The 15,326-nt window shown below is 38.4% G+C and overlaps 2 protein-coding genes across 8 annotated transcripts in view; both read left to right on the plus strand.

The window, feature by feature from the left end:
• sash1b (SAM and SH3 domain containing 1b) overlaps positions 1-4,493 on the plus strand; it is an 89,334-nt gene extending 84,841 nt beyond the window's left edge. For 5 of the 6 annotated variants that reach the window (XM_017699916.2, XM_017699915.2, XM_017699919.2 and 2 more), the window contains exons 18-20: positions 669-1,468; positions 2,450-2,581; positions 2,697-4,493. In XM_017699916.2, the coding sequence (XP_017555405.1) occupies positions 669-1,468; positions 2,450-2,581; positions 2,697-2,738 (974 nt within the window). In that variant the 3' untranslated portion in view covers positions 2,739-4,493. The remainder of the gene's footprint in view (positions 1-668; positions 1,469-2,449; positions 2,582-2,696) is intronic. The other variant, XM_017699917.2, reaches the window with a different exon arrangement.
• Positions 4,494-4,833: 340 nt separating this feature from the next.
• Positions 4,834-12,391, plus strand: LOC108428599 (uronyl 2-sulfotransferase). Of its 2 annotated transcripts, XM_037541803.1 has the most exons (9): positions 4,834-5,038; positions 5,140-5,188; positions 6,166-6,209; positions 6,433-6,588; positions 6,679-6,758; positions 8,322-8,475; positions 9,697-9,794; positions 9,963-10,120; positions 11,891-12,391. In XM_037541803.1, exons 1-9 carry the CDS (start codon positions 4,943-4,945, stop codon positions 12,151-12,153), a joined length of 1,098 nt encoding a protein of 365 aa, XP_037397700.1. In that variant the 5' UTR covers positions 4,834-4,942; the 3' UTR covers positions 12,154-12,391. The 2 variants fall into 2 exon arrangements, with proteins under 2 accessions (XP_037397700.1, XP_017555189.1); XM_017699700.2 differs by having other exon boundaries at positions 4,868-5,188.
• The last annotated feature ends 2,935 nt before the right edge of the window (positions 12,392-15,326 follow it).

A 15,326-nucleotide genomic window follows, 5' to 3' on the forward strand; every position in this document is an offset into this window, starting at 1 on the left:
TACAAAAAGTAGTGATCATGACATGCCCTTGTGAATGTCAGCAGCCCTTGTGAGGAGTATTTTCCATGCTTGAGATTTTGCCATTCTCTGTGTATATTTTTCTAGTCAAAATGATATAATGTTGCACAATATATTATGTGCCTAAAACCTCTGTTATATGCAAAGTACAGAAGTTAAAATAGACATATTTACAGAGATTATACCACTGTGCTTCTCCTATTTGGTCAGACATAACAAGTCTGATCCTGAGTAACTGTAGAGGTATTAAAATGCATCTCTGAATAAAAGAAAACAATGTCTGCTCATTTTAACTGGAACTAAATAAAATATAGCATCCATGTTTAATGGAGTTCACTATCGTTTACTCATGAAAAAACTGTCACAAGGCCAGTTTTGTCAATGTGTCCAGCTGTAACAGAGGCTATGGAATAAACTGCTCTGTGATCTGCTCTTTGGACTTCTTTTATTTCTGCTTTTTTTTTTTCATTTGTGCTTCATTTTACTTTGAATTCACAATCACATTCAGATACATAGCGCCTATCATGTCTCTGTTTGCATGGACGCTTTCTTTCCAAGTGACAGTATTTGTTGAATATCAGTATATTATATAGGTAAATACTTGGTTTTACTGTTTCACATAAGTCACATCTCACATGACTCTTTTTTAGGAAAAGACAAAAAGGCATCTCATTTCAGCAGGTCCTCATCAGGCTTTGAGTCCAGTCACCTCCCATCTCCCGAGTATCCAACACCTCCCCTCAGCCAGTCCAGTGGTGCCAGCAGTCGTGATCCACAGTCTCTCCTGCTTCCCTTCCAAATGACCAACGTGAAAGGACTTAGCAATGGTATGAGCCCCTGCTTGCTCAGAGCAAAGCTCTTCAGTCAGAGCTGTGATGCACTAGTTGGTCTCCCTGCTCCTCAAGGGCTGTGGAAACGTTGCCTTTCATTGGACGACCTTCTGCAGGATCGGATTCTCCACACAAAGGACTCAGAGGATTTGAGGCCCACCCATTCAGAAGGATGTGACAGTGCACTGCACACAAACATCCCTGCTGAGAGGCCTAGCCCAGTTCAAACTGAAGGTAACGTTCCAGAAAAGCCTCAGACATGTGGCAACCCAGAGGATGACTCTGCAGAGCTAGCCACAGGAGATGAGTTATCTGCTACTTTTCCTTCTTTTGACTCTATCACAGCCGTAGTGGAGGCCGAGGAGCTACCTGTAGATGGTCCTGAAGCAGGTACAGGCACACATCATATGAAGCCACCAGTTCCTCCCAAACCTCTGCCAGTGTGCCTTGCAAAGGGCAAGGAGATTAGCCCTGACAATGCCCCTGGATCCAGTAAACCTTTTATCTATAGAATTGGAAAGAAGGTTCAGCATGGCAAAGCGGCTAACCTGGAGTCACTTGTAGAGGAAAAGCTGAGCTTGGATGGTATTGACCTCACAGAGGAGCCCTATTCTGATAAGGTATCTCACTTTATCCAGCTCTTGAATTTTATTTTATTTTTTTATAGTCTATTATATACAAAGTGATGGTTCAAATAGGTGTCTAATTTGCCCTCTGTGTTGTTTGACTTTGATAAACTGTTATCTGTAAAAATAGGCAAATGTCAGGACAAAATTCACACTCTCAGGATGGCTGGTGCTACTATTTTTAGATGTGCAGCATATTCTTGTAAACACCATGTGAAAGTGTGTAAGAAACCATATAAGCAAGCAAATTTGAGATTACCTTGTTAGTTGTCTGTGGTCATGTTAAGCACAACACATCGTATTAGTCATTTAAAAGACTAAATTATTGTTTTCACATAATCTTACATCAAAATGTAATGACTTTTGCCTGCCTCTAAAATGCCTTTTAAGTTTTGACTGTCATTATGCACTACCAAGCAGGGAAAAATAACATTAACCAATAATATCATGTTTCGCCTCAACCTCCCACCTCTCACTGAGCAAAACAGACATTGTATTACATTCTTTGACATTGCATTACAGTCAGAAATACATCATGATGGAAATGTATTGTGAGACTGCCATATCTTTTGCAATGAATTTTAGGTTGAAATACAATCATTTTCAGTAGTGTGCTGAAGTAACTTTTTTTATGGTCATACCATGCCTCCAGTAGCCTCTTTCATAAATGTCCTATTATTACAACAGGACATGTGCTGTTGTGAAATTGCATTGTCATTGTTATCAAATCATCAATTCTATGTCATTTATGTCAGGATAAAACCTTTTTTTTGTTTGTTTGCTACATAATTTGTAAACACAAGCTGCCCTTTACATTGTGTGAACATTTCATGATGAATGGGCCAATATAAATGGTCCAAACATGTTACTTTAACTTCCACTATAAGTTATATAACTCCTGAAAATGACCATTTTGGAGATAAGAGGTTCTGTATTATGTAATTTATATATACAAAATTATCCTTTTTCTTACAGCATGGCCGTTATGGGGTCCCATTCTCCCTCATCCAGAGGTACTCTGAAGATCTGAACAAGCCTTTGAGCGATATTGCAACAGTCATGGATCAGACAAGAGTCCAGCAGCTTCGTAAACAGCACCGCATGGCAGTGAGTGCAATATAAATACAAAAACAAAATGTTTTTACCCTACAATTTTCACAAAATTTGTGTTTTTTAAAAATTAACATTTTTAAAATGCTTGCTTTTTTATTCTGTCCCTCAGATTCCATTGAGAGGTTTAGCATCAATTTGCATAAAGCTGTAATTCCTTGAGCACACCGGGACAATGCTGGATGCCAGACCATCTTGATAGTTTCTGGCATGGATGCCTTGATGATCACAGCAACATCTACAAATGAGAGTGGATCATACACGAAGTTATACATATTTCAACCACTGGTAGACCACAATGGCAGTCCCAGCCATGAAGGAAAAAACTGCAGAAAGACTGATGCCAGAATGTTTGAATGGGACTACAATGTCACTGACTGTTGTGAAGGAAAGCTGTATGCTTTTCAAGCACTAGTGAAGCCAATTAAGATTAGCAAAGGAAGAGCATGGTGGTCTTTTGTTTAATGTTATTATACTTAACCTGTAGTTTTAATGTTTTAGTATTAGATTTTCAAACAGATGTGCAGGTGTTGTGTGCTTTAGAAGTGTGCCAACACTGACACAAGATTTTGAATCTTATATAGTTGCATAGTTTACAATCCATTCAGACAAAGAAACAACATTGTGTTTAGGCAGTGATTTTTATGCCAGAGACCTGAATCTTCCTTAAATCTCATATTAACTGTGTAGGAGAATGTTATGAATTGTGAACTATGACTGTCAATGTAAATACAGAGGAGCTCTCTATGATGAATTGTGAATTTGCATTTGTTTTAAAATGTGTTCTTCCATTCCACTTGGTTTGAAAATTATAGAATGATGACTGTGATTTTATGATTATTGATTATGATTCAACCAGTGGTTCTCAGTCTCAGCAAAGCAGCCCATATAACATGACCTTGTTCAATTTATGAGCTACATATTAAAAAAGTTTAACAGTTTCTAGAGTATAGAAAGCCTATAACATAAGTGTAAGCATCAGCCATACAGTAGACTGGGATTGAGGACCACTGCATACATAGCTACTGAAATCAAGGGAAGTTATTTTTGTTATTAAAGTAGTTCAATTTGACTTTTTTTTGTAAAACAATTCCACCATTTCAAACCATCTGCAAAGTTCCTTTAGAATGAATAATTAATTCTTAGTAGTTTGATGTGAAATGGTGCACTGTAGAGAAAGTTACAAGCTCAGATTTCTTTACCTTGGGAATGATGGTTACCAGGGGTCACAGTGACTGATATTGCCATAATGCAAAAACTGACACTTTATTTGATGCCCAAACTGACCACTGAACCTTCATGTGTGAGTTATTCTGTGTAATGCTGATAATGGTAAAATAGAGGTAAATTCATAGTCTTTGCTTGGTTTTTAAAAAATGTTTTAGGCCAAAATCTTCTTGAAGCTAACATAAAGCAATGTCGGGCATCAGGCAACATTCATAACAATTTTGTGTAATAACTTTGTGATGTAGCTTATTAGAGGTGTTAAACTCTTTCGAAATCTTATCACAACCACTGTGGACACTTCTGACTGTGTACATTTCTCTAGAATGTCACATTTCACATCACTCATAATGACTGTTTACATCTTCACAATTTCATTATGCAGAAGTTTTGAAAAATCATTGGAATATGCCTTTAAATGTTGGAACTATTCTGCTGACAAGCATGTTGTCTGCTGGCCTTGTCTTTAAGGTTGTAAAATTGCTATATATTTTCTGAAACTGGCATTGTCAGATTGAATATTTATTTTGTGTTGTAATATAGCATTTGATGATACTATCATTACATATTTTAATCCAGTGAAATACCTTTGATATGTAGAAAGACATCTGCTGACCTTTGATTACAAGTGTGTGGGTTATAAAATGGACTTCTCTGGAACAAAATAATAAAGAGGTCAACAGTGCTGCAGTCTAGGTGATTCTTAGCCTAATAAAACCCAACCAACCGATGCGGTTGTTTTGCCCTCTGATATAACAGTCTGGCCCCACCAGAGTGTCTCCCTAACTTCGCCCGAACCGCCTCAGTGAGTGACACAGTGTTTGGTTTCTTAATTATATGACCATTACTTCACACGTTTTCCACAATAAAAGCCAGTACAATGTTCAGCCCACTCACTCAATGTTCACTCACTCCTGCACAGCTGAAAGTAGTTCTGCTGAGGCTGAAAATGAGAGGGGGCTGGATTAAGGGGGTGTAGCCAACGCGCTTCATGTGGCACAAAAAATTAGCTCTATAATTTGTAATTTGACACTTCAGTTTCAAAAAGGCACCAGGTTCTCTTGCAACCCCTACAGAAGCTGTTGGTGCCCACATGGAGTAACCTCTCTTCAGAAAGACTATACATAACGTTGAATGGGTCAGCTCCATTCCTGCCGTGTGCTGAGAATATGGCGAAGCACATTGGAAATAACTGCCATAAGAGTTATATCCGAGGGAAGAACAGGAGGGGTAACTGGTTAGCCGTAATCTTGCTGAGAGTTTCTCGCCGGGATTTTGGACTGTGCTTGACCACGCTGCTTGTGTTTTGTTTGGGCTCCGTTTTGTGGCAGTTAAATGGTGGACCACCTCAGCTTCTCCTTCACGTCCGTTACTACTTCGGTAAGAATCAGGACTCAAGCTCACTGGAGCAGAGCAGCGTCCGTTAATACTGATTCATTACATCTACCGGTGCGGAGGCGTCAAGAATATATTTGTAGTAATTCGGTGTTGAGGACGACCAAGTGGCTATCATGAATTTATAAGCCTATTAATTGATATGTGATGGAAGAGGAGACTATAAGTGGTTTATACCATAATGGTGTACAGACAGGGGTTGTCCATAGATGTCAATAATGACTCCCTCAGAACATTCCCTTTCTGTTCTGTTGGTGACAGCACCCTGACTACTTTGCTGCTGCTCACAGCTCTCTCTTTTGAGCTTTAGCATTTTATTTCAGACCAAAAAGAACCCAAAAGAAGCAGAATAACAGAACTAGCCAACCACTGATCCCTTTGCTGGATGCGCCAAGAGTACCACTGCAGTTCTGAAGGGAGTGAAGTATCTGAGGAGTTATTTTTATGTGATACTTTTTTACTTTTTGATTTGAGTAAATAGTTTTACTTTTATTTGTCATTGTTTAATTGAAAAAGCAGTACCTTTGCATGTGTATACACTTTGCACAGCATGCATCTATGCTTAGCATGGGCCCAACATTAACATAGTTTGTTTTGTTTTTTTTTTATATGTAATGTATTTCACTTGTAGCAGCCACAGTCTTGTGCCATCAGCATGAGCAAACAGAGGTGCTGGAGAGGGCAAAGCAGTAAGCAGTTATCAAGTAGGCCTTTGTGTCTGAGAGTGCCAGCAGCATGAAAGAGTTCCTTATGGTCCCGACACTTTTGACAATGCAGAGAACAGCCAGCCATTTCCTTGATTTAGTTAATGTGCTTGTAGTGTGATTTGTTTTACACGAGTGATCTTAATATTCACACTGAATATTCACACTTAACACTGGTAATTTACACATTACATAGAGTTTGTATGTTATGTCTGAACATACATTCTCTCTTTTCTATGTCTTTTTTTTTTTTTTTAGGACAATCAACATTTCTTGATGACCATGGACCCTTAGTGCCCAGAGTAAGTGTGATATATTTTGTTACCCAGTGAATTTTGGTTTTGAAATTGTGTGAAAAAAGTTTAACAGTAAATCGTCTTTCACTTTGAGGTAACCAAAGCTCAGTCATGTAGGTTAGTCACGTTATATGCTTTATCTGTTGTACATGCAAATCAGTTCAACATATGATGACTGAATTGCCATTTAATGTCCATTATTATAATGGGCCATTTAATTCTGTTATAGGTCTTACCTTTCCCAAGTAAAGTTGTATATAATCGAGTTGGGAAGTGTGGGAGTCGGACCATTGTCCTGCTGCTTCGTATTCTGGCAGAAAGAAACCAGTTTACCCTCATCTCATCAGACATCCACAACAAGACCAGACTTAGCAAGCATGAACAGGTTATGTCCCAGATGTATGCCTTTGTTGGCAAAGTGAATTTCTTACAAAATGTTTAGTTATTTCATTTCATCCCTTTCTTTGACGTGCAGATGGATCTGATGATTAACATAAGCACTGTTCCTCAGCCATTTCTGTACACTCGACATGTTCATTTCCTCAATTTTACCAGGTAACATTACACTTTTATTGTTTTTTTGTTTCTGTTTCAAGCAATTAATCTACAGTTATCTTCTGTGTTTTGGTGTGGTCAAATAGTGGTAAATCTATTCAAAACATTTTCTGTGGGTACTGTTTTGCCTTGCAGTGTCCTGTATGTACCTCTCTAATAGAAACGTATATTAGAAAATGTTATAAAAGATATGTTAAATCTTATCTCAAATCACTGAAACAGTATTTCAGATGTCATGAAACATTGGTAAATTTTTTTTGTGTAATAATTGTCACCTAGGTAGCTTTTAGAGGCATTAAACACTTAATCGACTGGTTCATATCACCACCACTGTGAAGAAACCACTCAGAATGACTTTGTTGACATTTAATTATGAAGAAATTTTGAAAAATCAGTGGATTTCCCCTTTATGCCCAAGGAGCACTGAATTAACACTCCCCAACTAGAACAGTGTGAATAGTTCAGAATGTTGGAAAACACTAGAGTAGTGTGAAAGGGGGAAATGTTCTAGAACAGTGTGCCAGGGGGAAACATGGTAAAACAGTATGAAAGGGGGTAAAACATTCGAAAACAGTACGCAATAGGGGAAAATGAAAGAGGAGGAAACATTCTAGAACAGTGTAAATGAGGGGAAATCATTATTGAACAGTGTTCGTGAGGAAAATGTAGAAAAAAGTGTAAAAGGGGAAACCATTCTAGAAAAGGTGTGAAAGAGGCAAAAACATTCTAGAACTGTCAAAAAGGGAAACATTCTAGAACAGTGTAAATGAGGGGAAATCATTATTGAACAGTGAGCAAGAGAGGAAAACATTCTAGAACAGTGTAAATGAGGGGAAATAATTATTTAACAGTGAGCAAGAGAGGAAAACATCCTAGGAAAAATTGTGAAAGGGGGGAAACATTTTATCCATCCATCCATCCATCTTCTAAGCCGCTTCTCCGTCAGGGTCGCGGGGGGGTGCTGGAGCCTAACCCAGCAGTCTTCGGGCGGAAGGCAGGATACACCCTGGACAGGTCGCCAGTGGAAACATTTTAGAAACGTCAAAAAAGGGAAACATTCCAGAACAGAGGGGAGAACATTCTAGAACTGTCAAAAAGGGAAACATTCTAGAACAGTGTAAATGAGGGTAAATCATTATTGAACAGTGAGCAAGAGAGGAAAACATTCTAGAACAGTGTAAATGAGGGGAAATCATTATTGAACAGTGAGCAAGATGAAAACGTTCTAGGAAATGTGTGAAAGGGGGGAAACATTCTAGAAAAGTGTCAAAAAAGGGAAACATTACAGAACAGAGGGGAGAACATTCTAGAAAGTGCTAAAGGGAGGAAACATGCTAGTAAGCATGAAATGGAGGGAAACATTCTAGAAGAGTGTGAAAGAGAGGAAGACATTACTGAAAAAGGGTGGAAACTTTCCCAACAGTCACTCACAGGTGCGGCAAACCAACTCAACCTGTGGGTTTGTTGGTGTTTGTTGGAGAACGTTGGGTCAGTGTGCTTTGGGCTTTACACAGCTAAAAATGACTCGGGCTAACAATCCTGTCTCTGTCTCTCCTAAAACAGGTTCAGAATAGATGAGCCTGTATACATCAACATTGTTAGAGATCCAATCAACCGTTTTCTGTCCAATTACTTTTTCCGGCGCTTTGGAGACTGGAGAGGAGAAGAAAATCATGTTGTCCGCACTCCTGGAATGAAGGACGATGAGAGATACTTAGTGAGGATTTTGAAATCTTTTCACTTAGGTATCCTTTTTAGGTATATTCGATCATTTATAAATGTGAAATGTGTAAGAATGTTGATATCAGAGGTTGAGGCTGTGAGTGTCCATGCCTAAAATGTGTAAAGGCTCTGAGACATTCCTTTCTTAAAGGACTGGCATTGTTTATAACTGGACTTTGGTCTGCATAACATCTGATTTTCCTCCTCTAAATAGTAACTTATATGTTTGTAGCTAAAGAGCCATGTGAGATGAATGAATATTAAATGAGAAATTCTTATCATTTAGTCTTTAACTTCAGTGAAAGTGAAGTTAATGCCATTTTTGCCCCCCACTTTATTGGAAGCACAACTGTTTTTATTGTGTTTAGGAAGAATGAAGATATTCTTGTTACAGTTGCCAAAGTGTAAGTTTGGATTTGGGTTCCTGGCATAAGTTGGTGGCAGTGCACTGGCTGCGCTACAGTGTAATTGCCGCCACTCACACTAGCAGGAGTACTGTAACTGTACAGCTTTGCAGCATCATAAATTGAATCTGCCAGACTTTTCCCTCTTGTGTGTTTTAGAGTTTTGCATGAATGCCTCTTTCACCATTCAGCCAGCAGACTTAGTTTTATTAAGCTCTACAGTCATGTTATTTTTAGAATGAGAAACAGCTGTGGTGTCTTCACTGCTAGTTTTTCTGGTAGGTGCTCTTGTGATGCATCAGTCTCAAAGTTTTACAGCTAGTTTTATTTACCCTGATGCCTTGACACACCGGTCTTTCCCTTTTGAGCTGTGGATATTTATTAAATTGCATATTTATACTTGTTTTGGGAAGTGGAAATTAAATTCATGTTAAGTGATTTGTCATGTTTTGCCTCTATAATACAGTGCATTAGTAAATAATATGGTAGAAGTTCTCATGCACATTATATATGTACAGTTTTCTTTTGTGAAAGCAATATCGTATATATCTTACGTGGAATGCTCAGGTTATGTTTGCTTTGGGGCAGGAAATAGATAGGCGTGGGTCCCCTGCCGGAGGCTGCCTGATATGAATGCCCCCATAGTTCGAGGATTTGTGTGCTTAGCCCCCTTGTGGATGAACATAAACACTTCTGTTCACAAGGAAGTTTACTGAAACCCATTTATGTTTCACTGGAAAAAAAAAAAAAAAACATGATTTATTGACCCTCATTTTTACAGACTTTTTTTATTGTTTTTGTGCTGGCCTCAGGACATTAACACTTGCATCTTAGAAAGCTACCCTGAGTGCTCCAACCCTCGGCTCTTCTATATCATCCCTTATTTCTGCGGTCAGCATCCTCAGTGCAGGTGAGACAGCTTTAGTATTGAGCCATAAAATGGTTAATAATGACATTTAACTCTCTTTTGGTAGCTTATAGACTGATTGTTGATCAGGAACATTCAAAGTGAAAAAAGTAACCTGGTTACTGATGAACGCTATGGCCATCCTTTGTCATTTTTATGGGTTTTGGATAGGGAGCCAAGTTTGTGGGCTTTGCAGAAGGCTAAGGAGAATGTTCTGGAACATTATCTGCTGGTGGGGGTACTGGAAGAGCTAGAGGATGTGCTGCTCTTGCTGGAGAGACTTCTGCCTCACTTCTTTTCTGATGTCCTCAACATCTACAAAAGTCCAGGTAAAATCCTTTCTTTCTCAGCTTTAGTCAGCAGTGTTACTTTATGCACAGGGCCCATCAAACATTTTAATCAGTGTTTTGTTTTTTTTCTGTTACTTTCAATGAATTAAGAAATACCTTTTTTAAAGGTTTCATTAACATAAACCAGCTATTTATCTAATACATGAAAGGTGGTTTAAAACCTAAAAGGTTTAAGCAATGCTGAGCGATGACATCACAGTAAAGGTATAAAATGCACAGGATATGGCAGTTCTGCCAAGGTATACTGGGTGCACTCCAGTATCCGCATGGCACATGTACTGGCTGTGCCACATGGGCATGGCTTCCACTCCATTTATAAGAGGTGTGTGAGCCAGTGTAATTTTTTTGGGTGCCTTTACACTGACATTTTAATTCTAGATGGACTACGCACCAAATTACTAAGAGCCATTATAAGTGCCACCGACACACCATATAAACAGTTTTTTCCACCAATGCCACTATGTAAAAAGTGGCAAGCCAGCACAGGTAAATGGAGTGCACCCATTTTCACATCTGTTCATATGTGTTAGTGTTTTTCTTTCAAATAAACCTGCCTTTAATATGTTAGGTTATTTGAAACTAATGGAGAAAACGTGAGCTTTTGAACAAGATTAAACCTTTTAAAAAAAAAAAAAAACAGGGTAACCCTAAACTTTGTACACCCATTTAGAAGAAAAATATATGTACATATATTTGATCGTATTAAAAATATATGCAGTTGTATTATATCTGAAACAACTGTCCCTTTTATCAAGTACACCTACCATAGATGTGCACTTTGTAGTTCTACAATTACCAACTGTAGTCCATCTGTTTCTCTGCATTTCTTATTCCCCTTGTACCTTGTTCTTCGATGGTCAGGACCCTCACAGGACCACCACAGAGCAGGTATTAGCAGGGATTCTTTGAGTGGTGGATTATTCTCAGTTCTGACACCGTGGTGATGTGATACTGTGTGTTGTGCTAGTTTGAGTGGATCGAACACAGGAGTCCTGAGAATGATCCACCACCTATATAAATCTATATAAATGCCTGCTGTGCGGCAGTTCTGAGGGGGTCCTGACAATTGACATGCTACTGCAGGGGGCTATCAAAGCATGCAGAGAAACAGATGTACCACAGTCTGTAATTGTCGCACTACAAAGTGCACCTATATGATAAGTAGAGCTGATAAAATGGACAGGGAGCATAGATGTGAGGTAGGTGTAGTTAATGAAGTACATGTGCAAATTCAAGTATGTGCTTAATAAATTGTACTGCATCTTTGAATATTTGTCTATACCAATAGATTTAAATGTCAATATATTAAAATATATGCACATATGTAGCTAAAATATGTATATATGGAAATATATTACCAGCTTGACACCTACTTTGAAAATGTATGGAGATGTACATTCATGGGCCACTTTATTAGGTACACCTTGCTAGTAAAATGTTGGAGATGGTTGTGTGTGAAAATCCCAGTAGATCAGCAGTTTCTGAAATACTCAGACCAGTCCGTCTGGCACCAACAACCATGCCACGTTCAAAGCCACTTAAATCACCTTTCTTCTCCATTCTGATGCTCAGTTTGCACTTCAAGTTGTCTTGACCACCTCTACATGCCTAAATGCATTGATTTACGGCCATGTGATTGGCTGATTAGCTATTTTTGTTAACAAGCAATTGAACAAAAAAAAAGTTACAGAACATTTGTTTGTTTGTTTGTTTATTTATTTATTTATTTATTTATTTTTAACCCTTTAGAATACAGGAAATTGGGCAATATGACAGGAACTGTTCACAAGCAGACACCAAGTCTGAAGTCCCTGCAGGTGTTGTACCAGCGTATGAAGTATGAGTATGACTTCTATAATTTCATCAAAGCACAGTTCCACCTCACAAAATGGAAGTTTGGTCTAAGGACATGGCCTCGTTCACCACGGCACCACACAAGTCTACAACACAGGGAGCAGCAGGAGGAGCAGAGTGAAACTGTGTTGGAGAAGTGGGCAGAACATCCAAGATGATAGAAGCTTTGTTCTTCCTACTCTTCAAGGCAAGCAGAATTTGTACAAAGAGTGCAGTTCCTCTTGAGATGACAGAGCTGACTGCGTTGAAGATGTCTTGAGGATGAGGGAAAAGTACTACCTATTCTCTTACCTCTCATCCATGGTTAAAAAAGAAAACCATTTCTATCTTCAGAAATGGGATGCTTTACGTCTGTCTTTAGAAGGCCGAATAAACTGTATTAAAATGATGACTTTACCAAGGTTTACGTACTTATTTCAAACTCTTCCTGTTTTTTTTAACAAAACTTCATCTAGGGAATAGAAAGTTTTATCATTTGTCTGGGAAGGTAAGACCCCTAGAATACATAGGAATCTTCTTCAGCGACAAAAGTATAGGAGGCCTTGCTTTTCCTAATTTTTTACACTATTATTGGGCAGCCAATGCACAAAAGATAGTTCTATGGTATCAGTGCCCTCAGTTAGACTGGTGTATCTCAGAAGCAAATTCCTGTATTAATACCTCACTGTTAGCCCTAATTACTTCTAATTTACCTTTACCCATCTCAAATAACACATGTCCATTTGTTAGATCTTCTTTAAAAATATGGTTTCAATTCCTATATCATTTAGGCTTCAACAAGTTCTCTAGCTTGGGTCCTATATGTAATAATCACATGTTCATTCCTGCAAAAATGGATCAAACTTTTAGTGCCTGGCACAGGAAGAGTATAATTAGATTCACAGATTTGTACATTAATGGAGTTTTTGCATCTTTCACTGACCTTTCATCTAAATTTCAGTTATCACCCTCATCCTTTTATCGTTTCCTTCAAACACGGAATTTTATACGTAGTCAATGTTCAAACTTCCCAACTTTACCTTCTAAAAACATTTGGGAGAAAATTCTTGAATCATCAATACCTAGCAAGTGTCTGAGCTCAAGGATTTACAATATGATCATTAATACTGATAATGCACGAATGGAACGAATATAAACTGCGTGGGGTACAGAGTTAAATGTAGTATTATCAGATACAACCTGGGAATCTGCTCTGAATATGATCAATAAATCATCATCTTGTGCCCAACTTAATCTCATCCAGTTTAAAGTACTCCATTGACTGCATTACTGCAAGACTAAATTGTCAAAAATGTACAGTGGGTAGATGAATTTCGCGATCGCTGTCACACTGCTAAAGCTGATCTTGCACATATGTTCTGGTCCTGACCAATGTTATTTCATTTTTGGCTCACAATTGCAAAATGTCTATCAGCAGCATTTAAATTAAAGAGTAGTACCAAATTTTCAATTTGCTATATTTGGTTTGATCAGTGGCGACACTCATATACCAAACAGGATTAAAGAAGCTATTGCCTTTGCTTCACTTCTTGCTAGACGAAGGATCCTACTTAATTGGAAATCACCTCATCCCCCCCATTCATTTCACAATGGCTTTGTGACCTTATGCTTTTCCTTGGCTTGGAGAAGATCAGGTTTTCCAGTAAATACTCAGCAAAAAAATTCTATATGACATGGGACCCAGTAATCTTGTATTTTGAAAAATTACAGACTCCCAAACACCTGGGCTCACCCTTCCTCTATCCATGTGAATATGACCAATAATGACCTTAGCAACCATGACCTGACCTTATTTTTATTTTTACTTCTTTAATTGACCAGGTAAATATAAGAAATTACTATTTTGTTTAAAATTACTCTTATTACTATTTTGTTATTAATTGTTTATTATTATTATTTTAATTTGTGTGTTGTATGTATTTATTTATTTATTTATTATTATTATTTCTTTCTGCAAATTGAAAAATGGTGGAAACAGTTCTTTTGCCTGTTGATTGTATATTTGTATATTTCCACAAATCAAAATAAAAAAATATTTCTATTAAGCCAAACTGGGTATTTTCAAAAAACAAAGCAGTACTTGCTCACCTCATGGACTGCCTCAAAATACTATAGGGTCCTTCATATTATTTATCTTTTTTTTTGAGTGCCTGTGCTTTAATTGACAGTATGTTTTGAGTACTAATTGTGTTTTTGTAAAAGCCAGAACAAGGAATTTTATATTAATCCTGTTATACTATACTTGTTAGCAGAGGAAAATGTCTTGAGCATAACTTTCTGATCATGTGTGCTGATTTTGTTAGGTAGTCTAGGATTAGTGCAAATATTGCAAAAAAGTGACTCAAACATGAATTATATTCACGTGGTAATATTATTTGTATGTAGTAAATAATTTGTAAGTAGCAAAATGTCTCCAGATTATTGTGAAACACACCAGAAGTACTTAATTTGAAAATGTTTTAAACGAATGACCTTATATTCGGCTGTCTTTAAGAAAATACACTGCTCAAAAAAATAAAGGGAACACATCCTAGATCTGAATGAATGAAATATTCTCATTGAATACTTTGTTCTGTACAAAGTTGAATGTGCTGACAATAAAATCTCAAATTTATTAACAAATGGAAGCCTGGATTTGGAGTCACACACAAAATTAAAGTGGAAAAACACACTACAGGCTGATCCAACTTTGATTTAATGTCCTTAAAACAAGTCAAAATGAGGCTCAGTATTGTGTGTGGCCTCCATGTTGCCTGTATGACCTCCCTACAACGCCTGGGCATGCTCCTGATGAGGTGGCGGATGGTATCCTGAGGGATCTCCTCCCAGACCTGGACTAAAGCATCGGCCAACTCCTGGACAGTCTGGTGCAATGTGGCGTTGGTGGATGGAGCGAGACATGATGTCCCAGATGTGCTAAATCGGATTCAGGACTGGGGAACGGGCGGGCCAGTCCATAGCTTCAATGCCTTCATCTTGCAGGAACTGCTGACACACTCCAACCACTTGAGGTCTAGCATTGTCCTGCATTAGGAGGAACCCAGGGCCAACCACACCAGCATATGATCTCACAAGGGGTCTGAGGATCTCATCTCGGTACCTAATGGCATTCAGGCTACCTCTGGCGAGCACATGGAGGGCTGTCCGGCCCTCCAAAGAAATGCCACCCCACACTATTACTGACCCACTGCCAAACCGGTCATGCTGAAGGATGTTGCAGGCAGCAGATCGCTCTCCACGGCGTCTCCAGACTCTGTCACGTCTGTCACATGTGCTCAGTGTGAACCTGCTTTCATCTGTGAAGAGCACAGGGCGCCAGTGGCGAATTTGC

This window comes from Pygocentrus nattereri, chromosome 10, assembly GCF_015220715.1.
Source record: "Pygocentrus nattereri isolate fPygNat1 chromosome 10, fPygNat1.pri, whole genome shotgun sequence".
Taxonomy (NCBI): domain Eukaryota; kingdom Metazoa; phylum Chordata; class Actinopteri; order Characiformes; family Serrasalmidae; genus Pygocentrus; species Pygocentrus nattereri.

Coding starts and splice junctions, on each gene's coding strand:
- LOC108428599 (XM_017699700.2), top strand. CDS start 4,978: ATGGCGAAGCACATTGGAAATAACTGCCATAAGAGTTATATCCGAGGG. Junction 5,189..6,165: donor TCACGTCCGTTACTACTTCG/GTAAGAATCAGG, acceptor TTTTTTTTTTAG/GACAATCAACATTTCTTGAT. Junction 6,210..6,432: donor ATGGACCCTTAGTGCCCAGA/GTAAGTGTGATA, acceptor ATTCTGTTATAG/GTCTTACCTTTCCCAAGTAA.